This window comes from Chenopodium quinoa, unplaced genomic scaffold (assembly GCF_001683475.1).
Source record: "Chenopodium quinoa cultivar QQ74 unplaced genomic scaffold, ASM168347v1, whole genome shotgun sequence".
NCBI lineage: Eukaryota > Viridiplantae > Streptophyta > Magnoliopsida > Caryophyllales > Amaranthaceae > Chenopodium > Chenopodium quinoa.
The window spans coordinates 1,923,979-1,940,464 of NW_018744167.1; the positions used below are offsets into that span (position 1 = coordinate 1,923,979).

At 37.4% G+C, this 16,486-nt stretch overlaps 2 protein-coding genes across 2 annotated transcripts; one reads left to right on the forward strand and one right to left on the reverse strand.

Annotated features, from left to right (window-relative positions):
* The first annotated feature begins 916 nt into the window (after nt 1-916).
* On the forward strand, nt 917-2,352 carry LOC110693866 (putative septum site-determining protein minD homolog, chloroplastic). The gene has a single exon (XM_021871037.1). The coding sequence runs from the start codon at nt 1,085-1,087 to the stop codon at nt 2,066-2,068; it is 984 nt and encodes a 327-aa protein (XP_021726729.1). The 5' UTR covers nt 917-1,084; the 3' UTR covers nt 2,069-2,352.
* A 3,009-nt stretch (nt 2,353-5,361) lies between these two features.
* On the reverse strand, nt 5,362-11,523 carry LOC110693956 (U-box domain-containing protein 35-like). The gene is made up of 10 exons (XM_021871138.1): nt 10,933-11,523; nt 10,553-10,791; nt 10,258-10,381; nt 9,911-10,174; nt 9,486-9,521; nt 8,714-9,399; nt 8,550-8,636; nt 7,476-7,907; nt 6,262-7,020; nt 5,362-5,786 (listed from the first exon to the last, which is right to left on the reverse strand). Exons 1-10 carry the CDS (start codon nt 11,105-11,107, stop codon nt 5,601-5,603), a joined length of 2,988 nt encoding a protein of 995 aa, XP_021726830.1. The 5' UTR covers nt 11,108-11,523; the 3' UTR covers nt 5,362-5,600.
* Nucleotides 11,524-16,486: the final 4,963 nt, after the last annotated feature.

Consider the following 16,486-nt stretch of genomic DNA (forward strand, 5'->3'; position numbering starts at 1 on the left):
TTTTTTTTGAAAGGGAATCTTTTTAAATTCTTATATGTATCTCAAATATGTATATCATTTCTCTTACTTTAATTAGGTTAAAGTTTGATTCATTAAAAATAGTTTTCAATCGATGGGCTAAACAAAACCCAGATGTACGTGTTGAATGAGAAATTTAAAAATATACTACCCTATGTCTTTGTTATGCATATGACTCTAATCAGCTTTCAAGACACCTTTACACATAATATATTTTCAAATTTAGGAGAATAATATACTATCTTCCTTGCCATACAAATTACATAAATCAAATAACATATACTTCCTCCATTCCTTAATAGATGACACGTTTCTTTTATCACGTTTGTCAACGCACAATTTTCACGAGTTATATCTCCCATTATCAACATTGTAAAATTATAAAAAGTGGATATTAATAAAATATGCATTAAGACGATTCAAACAAGATCCCACATGATTATGTTTTATCGTAGCTACAAATCACAAAAGCTAGTCAAAGTGTTGTTTGTGAATAGTGCAAAAGTCAAACTGTGTCATCTAAAAAGGAACGGAGGAAGTACGGAGTAGTAAATTTACAACTCCACTATATCCAAATTTGTCCGTACAATATACTCTCAGTGTCTCTCTAATCTCACCCAATTATCCAGTTTGTTTTCTCTTTTTATTTGGCCCATTCCCATACAACATACTTTTAATCCCACAATATTTTATTACTTTTTACGGGCACAAAATTTTATACAAGAGTGTACCAAAAACAAATTTGTCTCATTTCTTTTACCGCCGCCATCCACCATAGTTTAAAAATGTAATCACAGACTAATCTAATGGAGCAATCTTAAAGGCACGAACATGTTGGATTGCCTAAAATGTGATACGAGTAGGTCCTATATTTTGGACATACACATATTGTCCAAATTGTTATACCCAAATCGTATTATCTCAACCTTGTTCATATCAGCCATTGTGCTGCTATCCCCAGAAATTTGGCCCAAAACTCACCTTCTTCAACCTTCCTTCCTTCCCAACAAAATGAGCTCCCACGTGTAAATTTCCAACACCCAATTCACTTCCCATCTCCATAGCAATGCTATCCCTAAAACCTCCATTTCCCCCTCACTCTCTCTCTCCTACCAACAACCCCTTCTTCTCCTTCAAACCCCTCCTTAAACCCTACTTTTCCCCACCTCAAAAACCCCATTTCTCCTCCATTAAATCACTTCTTCAATACAATCGAAAACCCCAACTCGCCGGAACCACCCCTAGAGTCGTGGTCATCACCTCCGGAAAAGGCGGTGTTGGAAAAACCACCACTACTGCAAACATCGGCATCTCCCTCGCTCGCCATGGATTCTCTGTTGTCGCCATTGATGCCGATGTTGGGCTTCGAAACCTCGATCTTCTTTTGGGTCTTGAAAATCGTGTGAATTACACTGCTTTAGAGGTTCTTAATGGCGATTGTCGTCTTGATCAAGCGTTGGTTAGGGATAAGAGGTGGTCCCATTTTGAGCTTCTTTGTATTTCAAAACCCAGATCGAAATTGCCATTAGGGTTTGGTGGAAAAGCCCTAATTTGGCTTGTTGATGCCCTAAAACATAGAAATGAAGGATGCCCAGATTTTATTATAATTGATTGTCCTGCTGGAATTGATGCTGGGTTTATTACCGCAATTACGCCGGCGAACGAGGCGATTTTGGTTACGACACCGGATATTACGGCGTTGAGGGATGCTGATAGGGTTACTGGATTGTTGGAGTGTGATGGGATTAAGGATATTAAGATGATTGTTAATAGGGTTAGGACAGATATGATTCAAGGGGAAGATATGATGTCTGTTTTGGATGTTCAGGAGATGCTTGGGTTGGCGCTTTTGGGTGTAATTCCGGACGATACCGAGGTTATTCGGAGCACGAATCGAGGGTATCCTTTGGTTTTGAATAAGCCCCCGACATTGGCCGGATTGGCTTTCGAACAAGCTGCTTGGAGGCTTGTGGAACAGGATAGTATGACCGCGGTTATGGTTGAGGAGCAGCCCAAGAAACGCGGCTTCTTTTCGTTCTTTGGAGGGTGAAGTGAGTTTTGGACAATGTAGTTAAAGGGATCATGTGGAGGAGGTCAATTGTTGGAGGTTTGGGTTATGAATTTGCGCTGAGAAGTTTTGTGTACAGATGCTAGGTACGGGATTCTTTGGCTAAAAGTTTATTTTGGAATTCAATTTGCTGTCGTTTTTTTCTATGAAAGTAGCTAGATTATTGGAATGCAGCTCTGGATAATTGTATCATGAAAACTTTGTAACTTTTGTTGCATTAATTTGAATGGAATGTTGTGCATTGTTGAATCGTTTTTATTGTTTAAGTCGGAGAAGTTATACTTATTAGTTGCTTTGTTTGTATATACCTTGATTATCATCATCTGCACAATGTAGTTAGCTGCGTAATCAACTTGTATGACTTAAGGCTGTTTGATTTACATGTTTGTTGAGAATTTGAGATAGATTGATGCTCGAAAAACACTTGAGCTTTCAAGATTAGTTCTTTTTCTATTTTTTATTTTGCTTTTATGTGAGTAGAAAGAATTGGAAGCCCTCAGTTGAGGGTTAATGTAGTTACCATTTATATCGTGCATTATTTGCGCTATCGTGCTTGTGAAGTGGTATAGTTGTGTTATGCGTTCATATGCATTTGGGACTGAGATGACTTTTTACACAGTGAGAAAGGATAAGAGGCGGGACATGATCGTGAATGCCTTAATGGATGTCTCACAGTTTTTTGGTGGCATAGATACTGTAGTAGTGCTTTTGGATAATGTAGTTTTCCTGATATATTGTGACATTACCTAAGTGCCTGTTCTGAGGCTCTCTTGAGTAGGATCTTAATATACAATTGATTGATAGATTTCTGCAGCTCACCGCCGTGCTATTGTAACCTATCTTTTCTCCCTAGGTTATCGTGGATTCATCTAGTGCAGTACTGCTCCCACATTAACCTAGTACACCAATGACCTATGCAACTCACACTCTCTACTCTGGTCTTTCTATATTAGTTTCCTTTTGGTGAGTGAGTTGGGGAAACAGAGGGGAAGGGAGGGAGAGAGAGAGAGAGAGAGAGAGAGAGAGAGGGGGGGGGGGAAGTTTAAGGCTCAAGTAGTTTTCAAAATTTCAAAGCTAAGACTTTCTTTTATTTGTTTTACCGAAATTTCTGGACAACTAGAATGCTTTTTTGGATGAATGCTACTGGTATTAAACGGAGCAAGGCTTTCCTTTTTTTTTTTTTTTTTTTAAATGTTTGGGAGAATATCATTTGCTTTGAACTTCTGCATGATGTCTTAAGTTCACGTTTCTTTGCTTCTTGGGAATGATATAAGTGACTTAAGATGAGCTTGATATCATGAAGTGATTGCTAGCTTAGGCCTAACTTTTTGGTTCTTTAATAGTTGGCTTTAGATGAACTTGCTGTCATATAGTGATTATGAAGTTTCTGGGATCTTTTTGGTTTCTGGTGATGTTTCTTCTTGTTAAAAAAAAACATTTTCAAGGCAAATGGGATATCTAGAATATAGACCTGAGAGACCATGATTTTCCATAAGGGTCAAGGTCAAAATTCTGCAGTGGATAGTATCAAAACTTGAAAAATTAAAGACAAGTATACCGAGTGATAGAAGCCACCCCTTAAGCGAGTTGGTGCTTGTAGAGGAAATAAAACTTATAAAGGCCCAGCACCTCAAGCAAAAGGCAAGGTCAAAATGGATTTGGGGAAAAAAAAGGCTGTATATTGCTTTTTATAAGCTATCAAGGGAAATGTTGTCTATATAATGGTTGATGGATGGAATGTGTCACTGATAGCTGATGTAGAGTTTGCTGCTGCTGAATTTATTTTAGTGGTCAAGATCTCAGGGAACCTCTGTTTCATTATTTACCTTGCCTTTTCGTTCTGCTTCACTCTTAACCAGAACATATAAATTAAAAGATTATTTTCCAAATTCTGGATCTTGATACTCTGTATATTCTGATTAAGATTAGGATAGATCTGTTAGGATGGTACAGACATTACTTATTGGAAGATGGTATGTAGATTCTTTTGAAAGGCTATTACTGTAGAAGGAACTGTTATGCTGTGTGGAAGTGGAGGAGATAAAGCACCATTTCCTGATGGTCAAGCAATTATGTTCAAATTGAAGATCGGTGGAAGGTATAATTAAGCTCCTCTTTCATTTCTTCTATCTTTACAATTCTATTGTGTCTGGTTACTCTGGTGTGAGAAGTGTACACCAATTATATAGTCGGGAGTTTCAGTTAGTTTAATGAGGAACATTGGGTTCTGTTTGCTAATTAATTGGTGTTTCTTCCCGTAAATTCAAAAAGAGCTGCTTTGATTTATGAATTTCACTCTAAAAAGAGTTGTGTACCCTTTTTTTTTTTTTTTTTAAATAAATTTATTTTTATAATCATGGTAAGGAAACGGATGACAAGAAGCCAAGAAGGGCTGTGTACTTAAGTGTGTTTTGGATGGCTATTTTTGGATTGTGTATATTGGGGACTTGGGCAGTTATTAAAATACTGTGCCTGTGGGCAGTGCTTGGCGGATTATGCTGCTGGGTGTGAATTTTTTATGCAGATGAGAGTACGGAGTATGTCGGTATTCCAAGAGGCTGTAATCTCGGATTATGCTCTATTTCCCAGGGCTTTGTGGGTATCTATAAAATATAGAACTTCCGTTTCATTGGTAAGGGAATGATTCTCATACATGAAGTATGATTTGGCCTTTTGGGTGGCAAGCCGAGTGGGATGTTCAAGATTACTGATAAAAAGGAATAGCTCAGTGAGCCTTGAGTGGTGATGAGATATTAAGATCAGAACATAATGACTTTAATTATGCATTTGGAAGGACTTACCATGTGAACCAGTAAGTTTGTTTTACATGCTCTATATTTTGAAGTGACTTATAAAATTTGCTTCATGATGCCTTATATTGTTCCAGTAGTCAGGATTGTTTGCTAGGTGCATTGATTTGCTTCCATTAGTCTGTAAAGATGATTAGAGCCTTGTGTAAGAGAAAATTATTAAACAGAGAGGCGAACAAATGCATCTACCAACATGTCTCACAATATTATGTTTATGTTACATAATATTCTGCTCATATTTTCCTGTATTTGTTTTGTTAAAACCATTGCACGACAAACCATAGCGTCTTGGAAAAAACGAATTCACCCATGTCCTTACGAAGTTAGATCTTTGAAGATAGAAAAATAAGCTGGGATGAGAAAAATAAACAACATTGGGAAGACATCTCATGAAACACAACCCATTCCAGAATAACATGTAAATCCATTCATATCGACGTATATAAACCTATAATGTCATGCATGTTGATCCAAAAATGGAATAACTTTGATTTATCTTCTCATGAATGGATATATAATTACATTACATAAGAGAAAATGTAATTGTGCAATGAAGAAATTAATCAATCTTGCCCGTTCCAGGTCCTCTTGAAGGTTAGTAGTATTTGCTAAAGTTCCGTGCATTGTATCAACACTCTCTTCTACAAAACAAAGCCAAGCCAGTAGTATATGCAGCAAAGTGTCAATTTCCACCCAAAGTGCAGTTATCTTGTATTTTTTGACTTCCATTGTTTAATAGCCTCAAGCAGGGCCGTGTTTGGCATTATAAACTTGTGAGGAAGTGGGTGATTTGTAGAGGGCGATGTGTCATTTTCTGTCAGCCACTGCTCTATCGCCCTCCGGTCGTATGTGTATCCGTCGGCTGCCACATATGGGTCCTCCATTACATCCTGTTAGTGAAATAACAAGGATTTCTTAGCAATGAGTCAATAATCTCTAGGGTAGTTTATGACTTCCTGTTTTAATTTGCTTTTTTGACAACTTTGGTTTTGATGTTAGGTACCAAATTATGTTAAGAACTAAAAAATGTTGCATTCTGGTATCCTATAATACTGGCTTGGGATTCATAATGATCTGAGATTGTTCTGGAGTAGCTTCTATCAAGGTCAAATTCATTTCAATAGCCTAATAAATCCACTGTTGGCTACTCTATAGGGGATCCAGATGTATGCAGCCTTGCCATAAACAAAACAGACATATAGCCGATGTATGCGGACTATTCGTTCATGTAAGAACCATGAAAATAAAACTCTAAATACGTGTCTAGAATTTGTCATAAGGTGACCAGCAAAGATTGAATCGTTTAGTTCTGTCAAGTTAGGAAAGCAAATGAACTCTGACGAGAGAAAGGGATGACTGGCATACCTTAAGAATGGGGCAGATAAAGTGTACTGGTGTTGCTGTTTGGGCGTTTGAAGCTAAATCCCGGGCACTGTCAGCCACTTCATTCATTTTCTCTAGGGCAGGAAGAACCTTCTCTCTTAAATCAGGCCGATCTCTACCTCTAAGTTCAGAACACTGCAGTCCTAATAACGCCAACTCAAGTGTTTCCTTCTCTGGCCATTCCCCAGCTTCTGGATCCAAGATTTCTATCAAATTGTCTTCATCAATTGCATCCTCGACCAAATAGGATATCCCGACAGCTGGTTTTGCTGTCAGTATCTGTAGGATCACCACTCCCAAGGCATATATATCTGACTTAGTCGAAACTCTTCCAGTCCTCTGATACTCGGGATCAATGTAGCAAAGGGTACCAACTGGGCTAGTTTCCTTGTATATGGTTTTCAGGGACATATCGGATGGCTCTACATTGATCATTGTACCTAGACCAGCATCACCAATCTTGCTTACTAAGTTGTGGTCAAGCAAGATGTTTGCTGGTTTCAGGTCCCTGTGAATAATAGGTCTTGGCTTCGTGCTGTGAAGAAAGGCAAGAGCCCCTGCCACCTCATAGCAGATTCTGAACCTTTCATACCAAGGTAGAGGAGGTTTGCCATTCTTATGAAATAATACATCATCAAGGCTACCATAGTCCATGTACTCATATACAAGGGAACTCTCTTCTGGAACAGCTCCAAGGAGCAGCAGCAGGTGAGGATGACGAATTGTGCTCAAGATTTCCAGCTGTTAAACCATCAATAGTAAATTAAGCATCAGTATGTGATCTACATCTACTCTCTCTGTTTCATATCATCTAACTGTTATGTCTTTCATCTTATATAACCTTTTGTATAAATAAATTCTTGCACTATTATTTGTTGGTTTATTTCAAATGCACTATTATGTGTCAGATTTACTTTTATTTCTTATATCCTGTGCATAACTTAAATGACATTGGCTGTGGAATGGAGTAAATCTTGGTTCTTGGAGACCCTTAGATTTTCTTCATGCGCATGTCTTCACTTACATCAAAAAGTGAAATTATAAAGGACTGACCGAGAGTTGTTTGCGTATGGATGCAACTGAATCAACTTGAATTTTTTTATTGGGTATTATGTTTATGTTGGAATAGGGAGGAGTTGCATTAGTATTGTCAGAAAAACATATAATTTCTCTGCTAAGATTCTGAATTCTCATACCTCCTGAACGAATTGCTTGTTTGTGACACTATCTTTGGAGTGGAGGACCTTTACTGCCACAGTAGTGTGGTGCAACTTGCACTTGTAGACAATCCCAAATGCACCTGCCCCTATTTTAAACTCCTCTGACAAGGACGAAGTGGCTTCCACAATCTCTTCCCACGTAAACTTCTGATACTGAACAGCTGGACTTGCAAACAGCTCTTTGAGCCTGTTCTTGCTTTCCTCCTCTTGAGCAGCCTTACTGTCAGATCTGTTCTTGAGTTTATTTCTTTCAGCTTTTACCCCTGTATCTATAGTTGCAAATTGTGCTGCTTTGGTTTTGTTCTTCTCAATACTAGCGACCTCTTTACATTTTTCCTCCTTTAGTTTTAGTGCTTCCTCCAATCGCTCCTTGCTCATTTCTTGGAGCTGATCAAGTGGAAATTGGAACTACAAAGGTGAAATTACATAAGCAGGACATGGTGAATATATCATGGAAGTTCCTTATATCTAATGACATGAAGTTAGTGTAGCTTGTATATCATCTTCGAGCAAGCATTTTGAGATGTTCACATTAATCTGTTAGGATGGTTTGTTTTTATTTTTGTAAAGAAAAACTTAGGAGAGCTACTGTGTCTTGTAAATGTCAATTTTAAGTTTATGCCAGAAGTTGAAGTACACTGAAGTGAAAATCTTTCAAGTGTTTGGTTGTGGACTTGTGAAAAACAAAGGAAGCACAAGTTCCTTGGAAGTGTATATCCCATTTGATAGGAAATTGGCTACCTAGCTTCGGTCAGATAAGTTGAACAAGAAAATTCCCGTGTCTAACCAAACAGATTTTCATTTTTTCCTTGGAAATTATACCTTCATCGGAAGTGACACTTCTAACTTTCTTGTGGGAACTAGCGTTGAAATCTTAGTTCATCAGGTTCAGGTATTAGATGATGAATAGATTAAGAAATTAGAAACAAGAAACAATTATCAAGGGAGATATGCTTAAACCAACAAACTAGATAAAAGACTAAAAGATTTATGTTACATTTTGAAACAAAGGGAGTGTTTGAAATTATTTGGCGTTGAATAAGAGCTTACCCGTTCATCAATAGAACTATTCTGAGTCAGTTCATACATTTTTTGAATATGCCTTAGTTCAATCCTCAGCTTTTCAAGTTCAGACATCTGCGTACCAGGTTATAAGAAATCCATCATAGTAGCTAGTTAATCAATTATAGATAATTGATCAGTCATGAGATTACCTGGTTTGGAGAAGCACTTTGTTCAGAACCTGACGATATACCTGAAAAAGAAACTGAGGATAGAGTACCAGCACAAGGGACTGGATGAGTGTCCACATAAGAACGTCCTGGTGGAGTCCCTGGGCGAGAGAGTGCTAGAGGTGTGCCTGCATAAGAACCTGTGGGTGGAGTACCAGCATAAGGGACTGCATGAGTGTCCACATAAGCACCTCCTGGTGGAGTCCCTGGACGAGAGAGTGCTAGAGGTGTGCCTGCATAGGGAGTTCCTACAGGAGAGACCATAGGGGGAGTGCCCTTATAAAAACCTGTCGGGGGTGTTTCTGCATAAGAGACTGCAGGAGAATTTCCAACAAAAGAACCAGTAGATGGAGTGTAAAGAAAAGATCTCGGGGATGGAGTGCCTGTAGGTGACTGGGCATTAGGTTGGATCCCTGCGAATGAACTTCCAGGAGATGTTCGATCAGAGGCCCATGATCCAGAGTCTCCACTGCTGGAACTGTGACTCTGAATACTGGCATTCCCAACATTTGAGTTAGTATCCTTAAAAAAATAATGCTTGAGTTCTGTTGTTTCTCTTGCTAAAACTTTAGGTCCAGCAGCATTTCTTGGGAGATATTCGTGCTGTTTAGGTTGGGAAACAGAGGTGGAAGATTCTGAAGCGGGAGGGCCACTAGCAAAGCTTCCGTCTGTCAAAGTTGTCTGTATTAGATAACTTAGAGCAGGTGTGACATAATATTGTGTTTAAATAGACAGGCAGCTCGTAAAAACTCACATCTTGGTGATGAAGGCCTGCTTTTCAATAGACGGCCTGCAGCATAACAAACGCTTAAGATTCAAAAACATGTGATTGTCTATTTGGAAAAAAAAAATGCAATCATAGTAATGAACTTGTACATATCCTACTCATGTCAAAAAGAAGTTTATTTCCAAACTATCCTTGTTAATTAACCAAAAGTTGTAGTGACAGTAGGAGATAGCAAAGTAGAAACTATGACAGTCAGAGTTGGATGGAATGTGTAATATGGTTTCTCTTCACTAACTTTTAGGTTGTGTTCTCTTCACATCAATGTCCTTAGTTTTTTGGAATACTCGGATGATTCCAGAAAAAGTGTAGTAAATTGTTTCACAACTTCAGAAAATCTTTAATAGATGAGTTCCTAAAATATCTATCTTTTATTCTATTGTCTGCAGATATACCTATTGTAAGTGAAGAAGAGCTAGAAGAACTATCAGTCGACGTGCCTGACAGATTACTTGTCGATGTGCTTGACAGATTACTTGTTTCATCCATGTGTATCACATTCTGTTCAGAATCTGCAGGACGTATTTGCTGAAGCTTTCCATCACCAATGACATAGACTGAACAAAAACCAGGAACATTTTCTGAGATGACTTGTGATAGGTCATCTCCCCTGATCAGTGTCAGATTTTTCCTACAATAAAATTGATTTTCTGAATGAGCTTATTATTCATGGAATTAAGATGTGAAAATATCAATGAATCATGTAAGATACTTTCTCACTATCTGGTTATTAGTATTTAGTACATTGAAAAGATGCTTGTTGATGTAACTCCGATGACAAGATGTCTTATTGCTTTTCTAGTGATCTCCAATGAGAGTGCCATTGCAATATCATCTGACTCAAGTACTACAATTTCTGATTTTACCTGCATTTAGCATAATAAGCTTGTAGGTGATGACAGCATAATAATTTTTGTTAACTGAAATAACATATGAAGCGGAATATAGTAAGAAAAAAAAAAAGAAAAAAAATTGTTGTAATCAGCAAATCAGTTTATATACAAAATACTTGCATCATGAATCAGTAAAGATCAGTTAGTACATACAGACGATACAGTTTCAGTTTTAGTAAAAATCGCGTTAACAGAATAAGGATATACACTCTCCAGTAATATTACTCTTCTATATAAGTTGTAGGAAGGGGAAAAAAAAACCTTTTGTGCTTTCAGTATTTTGTGGTATGGGAGAATTTTCCTCTGTTTCTTCCACTCAATTTCCTGCCTATAACCATTTACAACTTCTTCTCGAACTTGTGATACTGGTAGCCAGGTTCCCACTGAAAACAATACTCAGAAAATTAGTCAGCAGGTGTAATATATCTGTAATCTGCATCATTTTATTTAGAAAAAGAAAGCCTTAGTATATTTGGAATTGTTTTTCAGATGTTTATCTCTAAGGACTTTTACAGTTTACTCACTTGGTGTAGGTACTAAAGTTATTTTTGGGTACACGTATATGAGCTTGAAGGTGACATCTCCCTCTGGAAGGAATTTGTCGAGTGCCCACTTCAGAATATACTTGCTTTTTCGGCTTCCAGTCAGCGCGACTGCAACAAGAAGTTGTTCTTGATCAGCAGCTTTCCTTTCTGCCATTTCTTGACAATAAGCAGCAAATGACTCTGCAATAACATGGTAAATCAACAAAGTTATTTGTTTTATCTACATTGAAAATCAAATGCATGCTATGATATTGTTATCAGTTTTCATGTTTTGGTTTGTAGCTTTTGAATGTTGATTTCCTCCTATCATGTGGGAAGAAATCCATTTCCATACCATGTAACTTGTGGAACATATGACTAGTGTATGTATCTATCAATTTTCGCCTTCTTGCGTATTAAAACAAATCCAACAACCAGCTTCTCCTATGGACTATGGTGCAATTTTTATCGAACAAACCTCTTACCTCTGGGCATGTCAGTGGGTTGTGTCGCGGCCTCAGGCTAGCCCTTGGCTGCTCTGCCAAATCAGCCATCCTAGGGGCCTAACCCAGGGCATGGCCATATGCCATGTCATATCAGCCCATGTTCAATACTTAAGTGTTTCATGATGCATTTTATAAATAGTTTGACCATGCCGCACCATGGGCCACCTGTGCTAGCAGCCTAGGCATTGGCAGAGGCAGCCTTGTTCCGGTACAACCCACGGCATCCTTATCAAAATGACAATAACCAACCAGTTGGGAAGAAAAATCCATGAATTGGATGATATAAAGCAAGTCAAGTTTCATATACATCAAAATGCAGGCAACAGAAAAGTTGGTTAAAATCCAGAAAACTTACCAATTTCTGGAGTCCAACTATGTTTGATATCTGCAAAATCAAACAATGTATATCTATTTCTCTGTACTCTGAATACTAATTAAGGAAAAATAGATTATCTCTTCTAAAACAAAAGAAAAACTCATGTCTCATGCCATTGAATTAGAACAAAAGGGACCCACCTTTGCACGTCTCTGTGTTTTGTTGGTAACATTACAAATGCTGGAGCATTCAAGGAAGTAGCTAGTGTTTGATTAACGACTCGTTCATTATGTGATATTTTTATTATTGCTTACTTTGACTAGCCTTGCCGCCTTCTATATGTAAAAGCTTTGCTAGGGGTCATTAGATGCTTGGGGTGCTACGTAATATGTTGACGGATTTGATCTTGGATTCTCAATTGTTTGAATAGCGTTCGAATTTAATTAATTTAAATCTAATGTCGAGAAATAAATTGTCACCTTTTCTAATACTTAAAGTATTGCATAAATTACCTGATTAACAAGAATTTACATTTTCCTTCCTTTTGAAATCAATACGGAGTACATTTTAATTGAATGGCTAGAAAAAAGCTATCTGATTTTTTAATATATTTACCTAGAATTGTTGTTACTCCGTATTTTTTTTAGCTTACAAATATAATGTCAAAGAAATTTTGAAGTACGAAGTACTCTGTATATATCAATAATAAGTTAGTTGCTTCACTACTATGGAGTTTTTATTTATTTATTTTTTTTTTTTTTTTAAGGAACTGCTTTGACTTGAGGGTCCTAAAGAACTGGGGGAGAGGTGACATTAAAAAAAAAGGGACAACGATCAAGTGCATATTCGATGTAGTTGCATGCACGTTCGTTATATTAATAAAACCTCAAAGAAGTGGACAGGATGTTTGAGGTTGTCAAAGTGTCAAACTTGAGGGAGCAGGACCATGCGTCTTACTTCATTCTCTTGGACAACTTTTAAAAAAAATTCAAGCTTGATACGAGATTACGAGCCCATGTATTTCCCGACGTATAAACTTTGCTTCACCGGAAAAAATAAACACATTTATCGACGGTCACAAATGGACAGTAAAAAAAAAACCATTAAGGACCTCAACATGGCCATTTGAAAATCCGACCACAAGACCGAAACATACCAAGTTATGCTTGATCTTGGGAGGTGATGAATAATGTTCTTCATCACATCTTAAAATGCAATTAAATTAAGTTATTAACTACTTGTATATGTCTACACCTGCATTGTAGTCTAATTCCCAATTGCAGCATGCCAGCGTAGCATAACTATTTATCTTTAATGTCTTACTAACCTGCTATCTTCTCATTATGTTATTTGCATCTTATTAATTTGGGTTTATATTAGGCTTTTGATGGCCTTCTACATCCTAAGTCTTGATTTTTCATCAAGTAAAGCCCCATAAATCTTCGGACCATGCAACCTTTCAACCCATCTAAAGAAGCTCATATTTTGGTGGGCTTAGAAAGGATTCTTACCGGTTGGTCTATTATGAAAGGATACGGTCCATATGGCTTGGATGCAAATATAATATTTCTTCCGTTTCTTTTATTTGCAACACACCCTTATATAGCACACACTTTGAGGAAGAGCTTTGACAATGTTTAAAAAAAAAAAAAAAAAAAATTGTATGTGTGTGCATAACTCTTCCTTATCCTTGGTACTATGGTTATATTGATAAAGGTGTTCGTTTACATACTCTACTGACCTCCTAAAAATGTGTGCCTAAAGATTGTGTTGCAAATAAAAGAAAACGAAAGAGGTATATACTTTGAATATATATATCTTTGGACCATGCATTATTTCTAATCTGTTAGTCCATCTGATGCCTGTTTTATTTTGGAACGCTTGTTGATGCATTTATTTAACCGTAAATATCTTATGCATTTTAGAAAAATTATATAAGTAATTATTAATAAGGTACAATTGAAATAAATCTGACAAAATCTCACATAACTATATTGTACATTACATATAAATCACGAAAGAGAGTCAATGTAGTTTGTGTAAATAGTGTAAAAAGTTAATTGAATCATCTAAAAAAACGAAAGAAGTATGTTTTAGGTGCAAAGTCTAAAAGAAAAATGAGGAATGTTAAAAAAATCCACCAGAATCAACCGAGGAAAACCCTTCAAATACTAAAGTCAGTACGACAGTACATAGTCAAGAGTAAGTATCGTAGAGAGGACCAGAGGGGAGAGTATTTATAGTGAGAAGTGAGAGTAAGTACCAAATGTCACGCCAAGACCCAATGGGGGCACACCGTGCGTGGGTGTGACTTTACTCATGTATATAGACAATAGACTTACTTTGTAGCATGCACAGCTAACTTACGCGAATGTCTCCATGTGTATGGTGTGTAGATGATTGCATCGGGCTTCTTTACATTAGTGTCTTAGATCTGTTTAATCTTTCTCATTCTCGTGTATGGATTTGCAAACCAATCAAGCTGAAGGGCCTAAATGATCCTCGATTAAGTAAATATATAAGTGTTTCATCTTAAAAGAATCACTCGAGAAATAACAGTACTTTGGCATACGACAACTAAAAGATTTAGAGTTATTAAATCCAGGGAATCATAGTCAAGTTCCTAAAATCGTGGCAAAAATGTAGAGTTTGTTAGGATATAGAAAAGTAGTTAGATAATTGTTTTGTAATTTAAATTTTTTGTCTTTTCTTCCACTATAAAAATATAAAAACAATTGGAAACGTCAATCCACGCACTATGGAACATTATGGTTCAAAAATAACATCAAAGCCGATAGCGTCCAATTAGAAGGAAATTACGTCGGCAGTCAACATATAATAATGGTAACTCTATATTTAATATTGGTCTTTGGTAATAATGTTAGGCACAATTATGCTAATTTATTTATTAGGAAATTCTATGTTATGTCCTTGTACTATTGCGTTTTTCAAGTTGTGTCCAGTGTTTTTTAAGAGTCTATATAGTATTCCTGTAGTACAGTTAGTAACCACACTGTAACCTTGCCCATGTCACTTAACTGATGGAAGTTAACTCCGTTAACGGTCTTTCCTCTTCTTCTGTTAGTAACCACCAGTTGGGGTTCGCCGGAAATGACAGAAGAAGATGAAAGGCCGTTAACGGAGTTAACTTCCGCTAGTTAAGTGACATGGGCAGGGTTACAGTGTGATTAATAATTGTACCACAGGAATACAGTGTAGACTTTTCAAAAACACTAAACATAATTTGAAAAACGCAATAGTAAAAGGGCATAACGTAAAATTTCCCTTATTTATTAGTACAAAGGCCAACCCAATCGTGGTCATCCATATTAGCGAATGCCGCATATGGATGAGTTAGTTGTTTTTGTTTTGTTATCTTCCTATATATGATGATTTGTTAAATCAACTAACCAATCTCCAAATTTTATCATTTTTTATATACAATATATTACAGATATCTTATTCGATCTTTGTTACTCATCAATCACATAGTTAAGTTTTAAACTTAGCTTGTGCTCTGTTCTTTTGGATTAAATTATCTAAATTAAATTGAATTAACTAAATTGAGTTGATTTCAAGTATTGAACTTGTTTCGGGTGAAAACAATGGGACCTTGTCGAAGGTCCGATGAGGTGGAGAAGACTGGATCCGGTCCAAGTGATGTTGGGCCGAAGGTTTTCTGCACAGTAAACACACGTAAACTAGCCTCGGGGGTGTTGCCGAGGAAGGCCCCTCCGATGCTAAAGTCAGTACAGTGTGTAGAAAGAGAACACTATGCAAGAGAATTAATTGCTTGAGGCTTTGTTGAATGAATGTACAAATGTAATATTGATGGCTTTTATACCTTTGCATATATGGAGAAGTTGGGCCATAGCCCAATTGGCTTGCCTTGAGGACTGATCTTTGACTTTAGCACAATTGGAGAGTTGAACCTTGACCTTGGGCTTTTAATTGGATCATTTAGTGACTAGGCCCAATTGGACTAAATTGGACCCAAACAACTTGCCCCCCAGACCCGATTTGGAAGGATGACGGGTCAGGTTTGATTTAATCAGAAAAGGAGGGAAGTGAATGATTTAATTAATCCAAAAACTTGAATTTAAACCGTAATTAAACCGTAATTAATGAGATAACAACAGTTAAGGCGAATAATTGTGGAAGTTGGACGGATAATGGGCGGTTTAATCGCAAGGTCGTGTGTTTAACGGTTACTTAGTGGGGTATTTAAGAGAAATTGAAACGCGGACTCCCCGTATTCCCATTTCTGGAGGTATAATTAGAGGCATGTCATCTCTCCTCACTTATTCACAAACACAAACCCAGAATTCTCGAGAGAACCCAAGAACCCGCATCAAAACTTCGCAAATTCCCCGAGCATTAAGCTTAGAAACTGAGACTCGTCACTACCAATTCGTAAATCGGCAACTTTCGCTTCAGATTAAGGTAAATTCCTTTGATTTTAGTTTATTTTTCTTCGAATTTGAACTCCTTCCCCTTTTTTCGACTTTTTCTTCGAAATTCGTCAATGGTGAGAGGAGTTAGAGGTAGAGCCCGTGCTCCAAGAAGAGCAAGGCCAATTCCCGATCCCAGGAACAGGATTGGGACCTGGAATGGACAGAGAGCAGAGCCTGACCCTGCTGAAGGGATTAGGGCGACTCCCATTTCTTCGGCTCCTCCTCAGAGAACGGAGGGGCCGAGCGCTTCTGGGTGGGACGATGAAGTTCCCGCTGTC

What these genes read in the sequence shown, in the direction of transcription:
- LOC110693866 (XM_021871037.1), top strand. Translation starts at nt 1,085, where the DNA reads ATGCTATCCCTAAAACCTCCATTTCCCCCTCACTCTCTCTCTCCTACC.
- LOC110693956 (XM_021871138.1), bottom strand. Translation starts at nt 11,107, where the DNA reads ATGGCAGAAAGGAAAGCTGCTGATCAAGAACAACTTCTTGTTGCAGTC. An exon ending in AAAGTGCTTCTCCAAACCAG is followed by an intron (nt 8,637 to 8,713) that starts GTAATCTCATGA and finishes CCTGGTACGCAG; the next exon opens with ATGTCTGAACTTGAAAAGCT. An exon ending in ATAGTTCTATTGATGAACGG is followed by an intron (nt 7,908 to 8,549) that starts GTAAGCTCTTAT and finishes TCACCTTTGTAG; the next exon opens with TTCCAATTTCCACTTGATCA.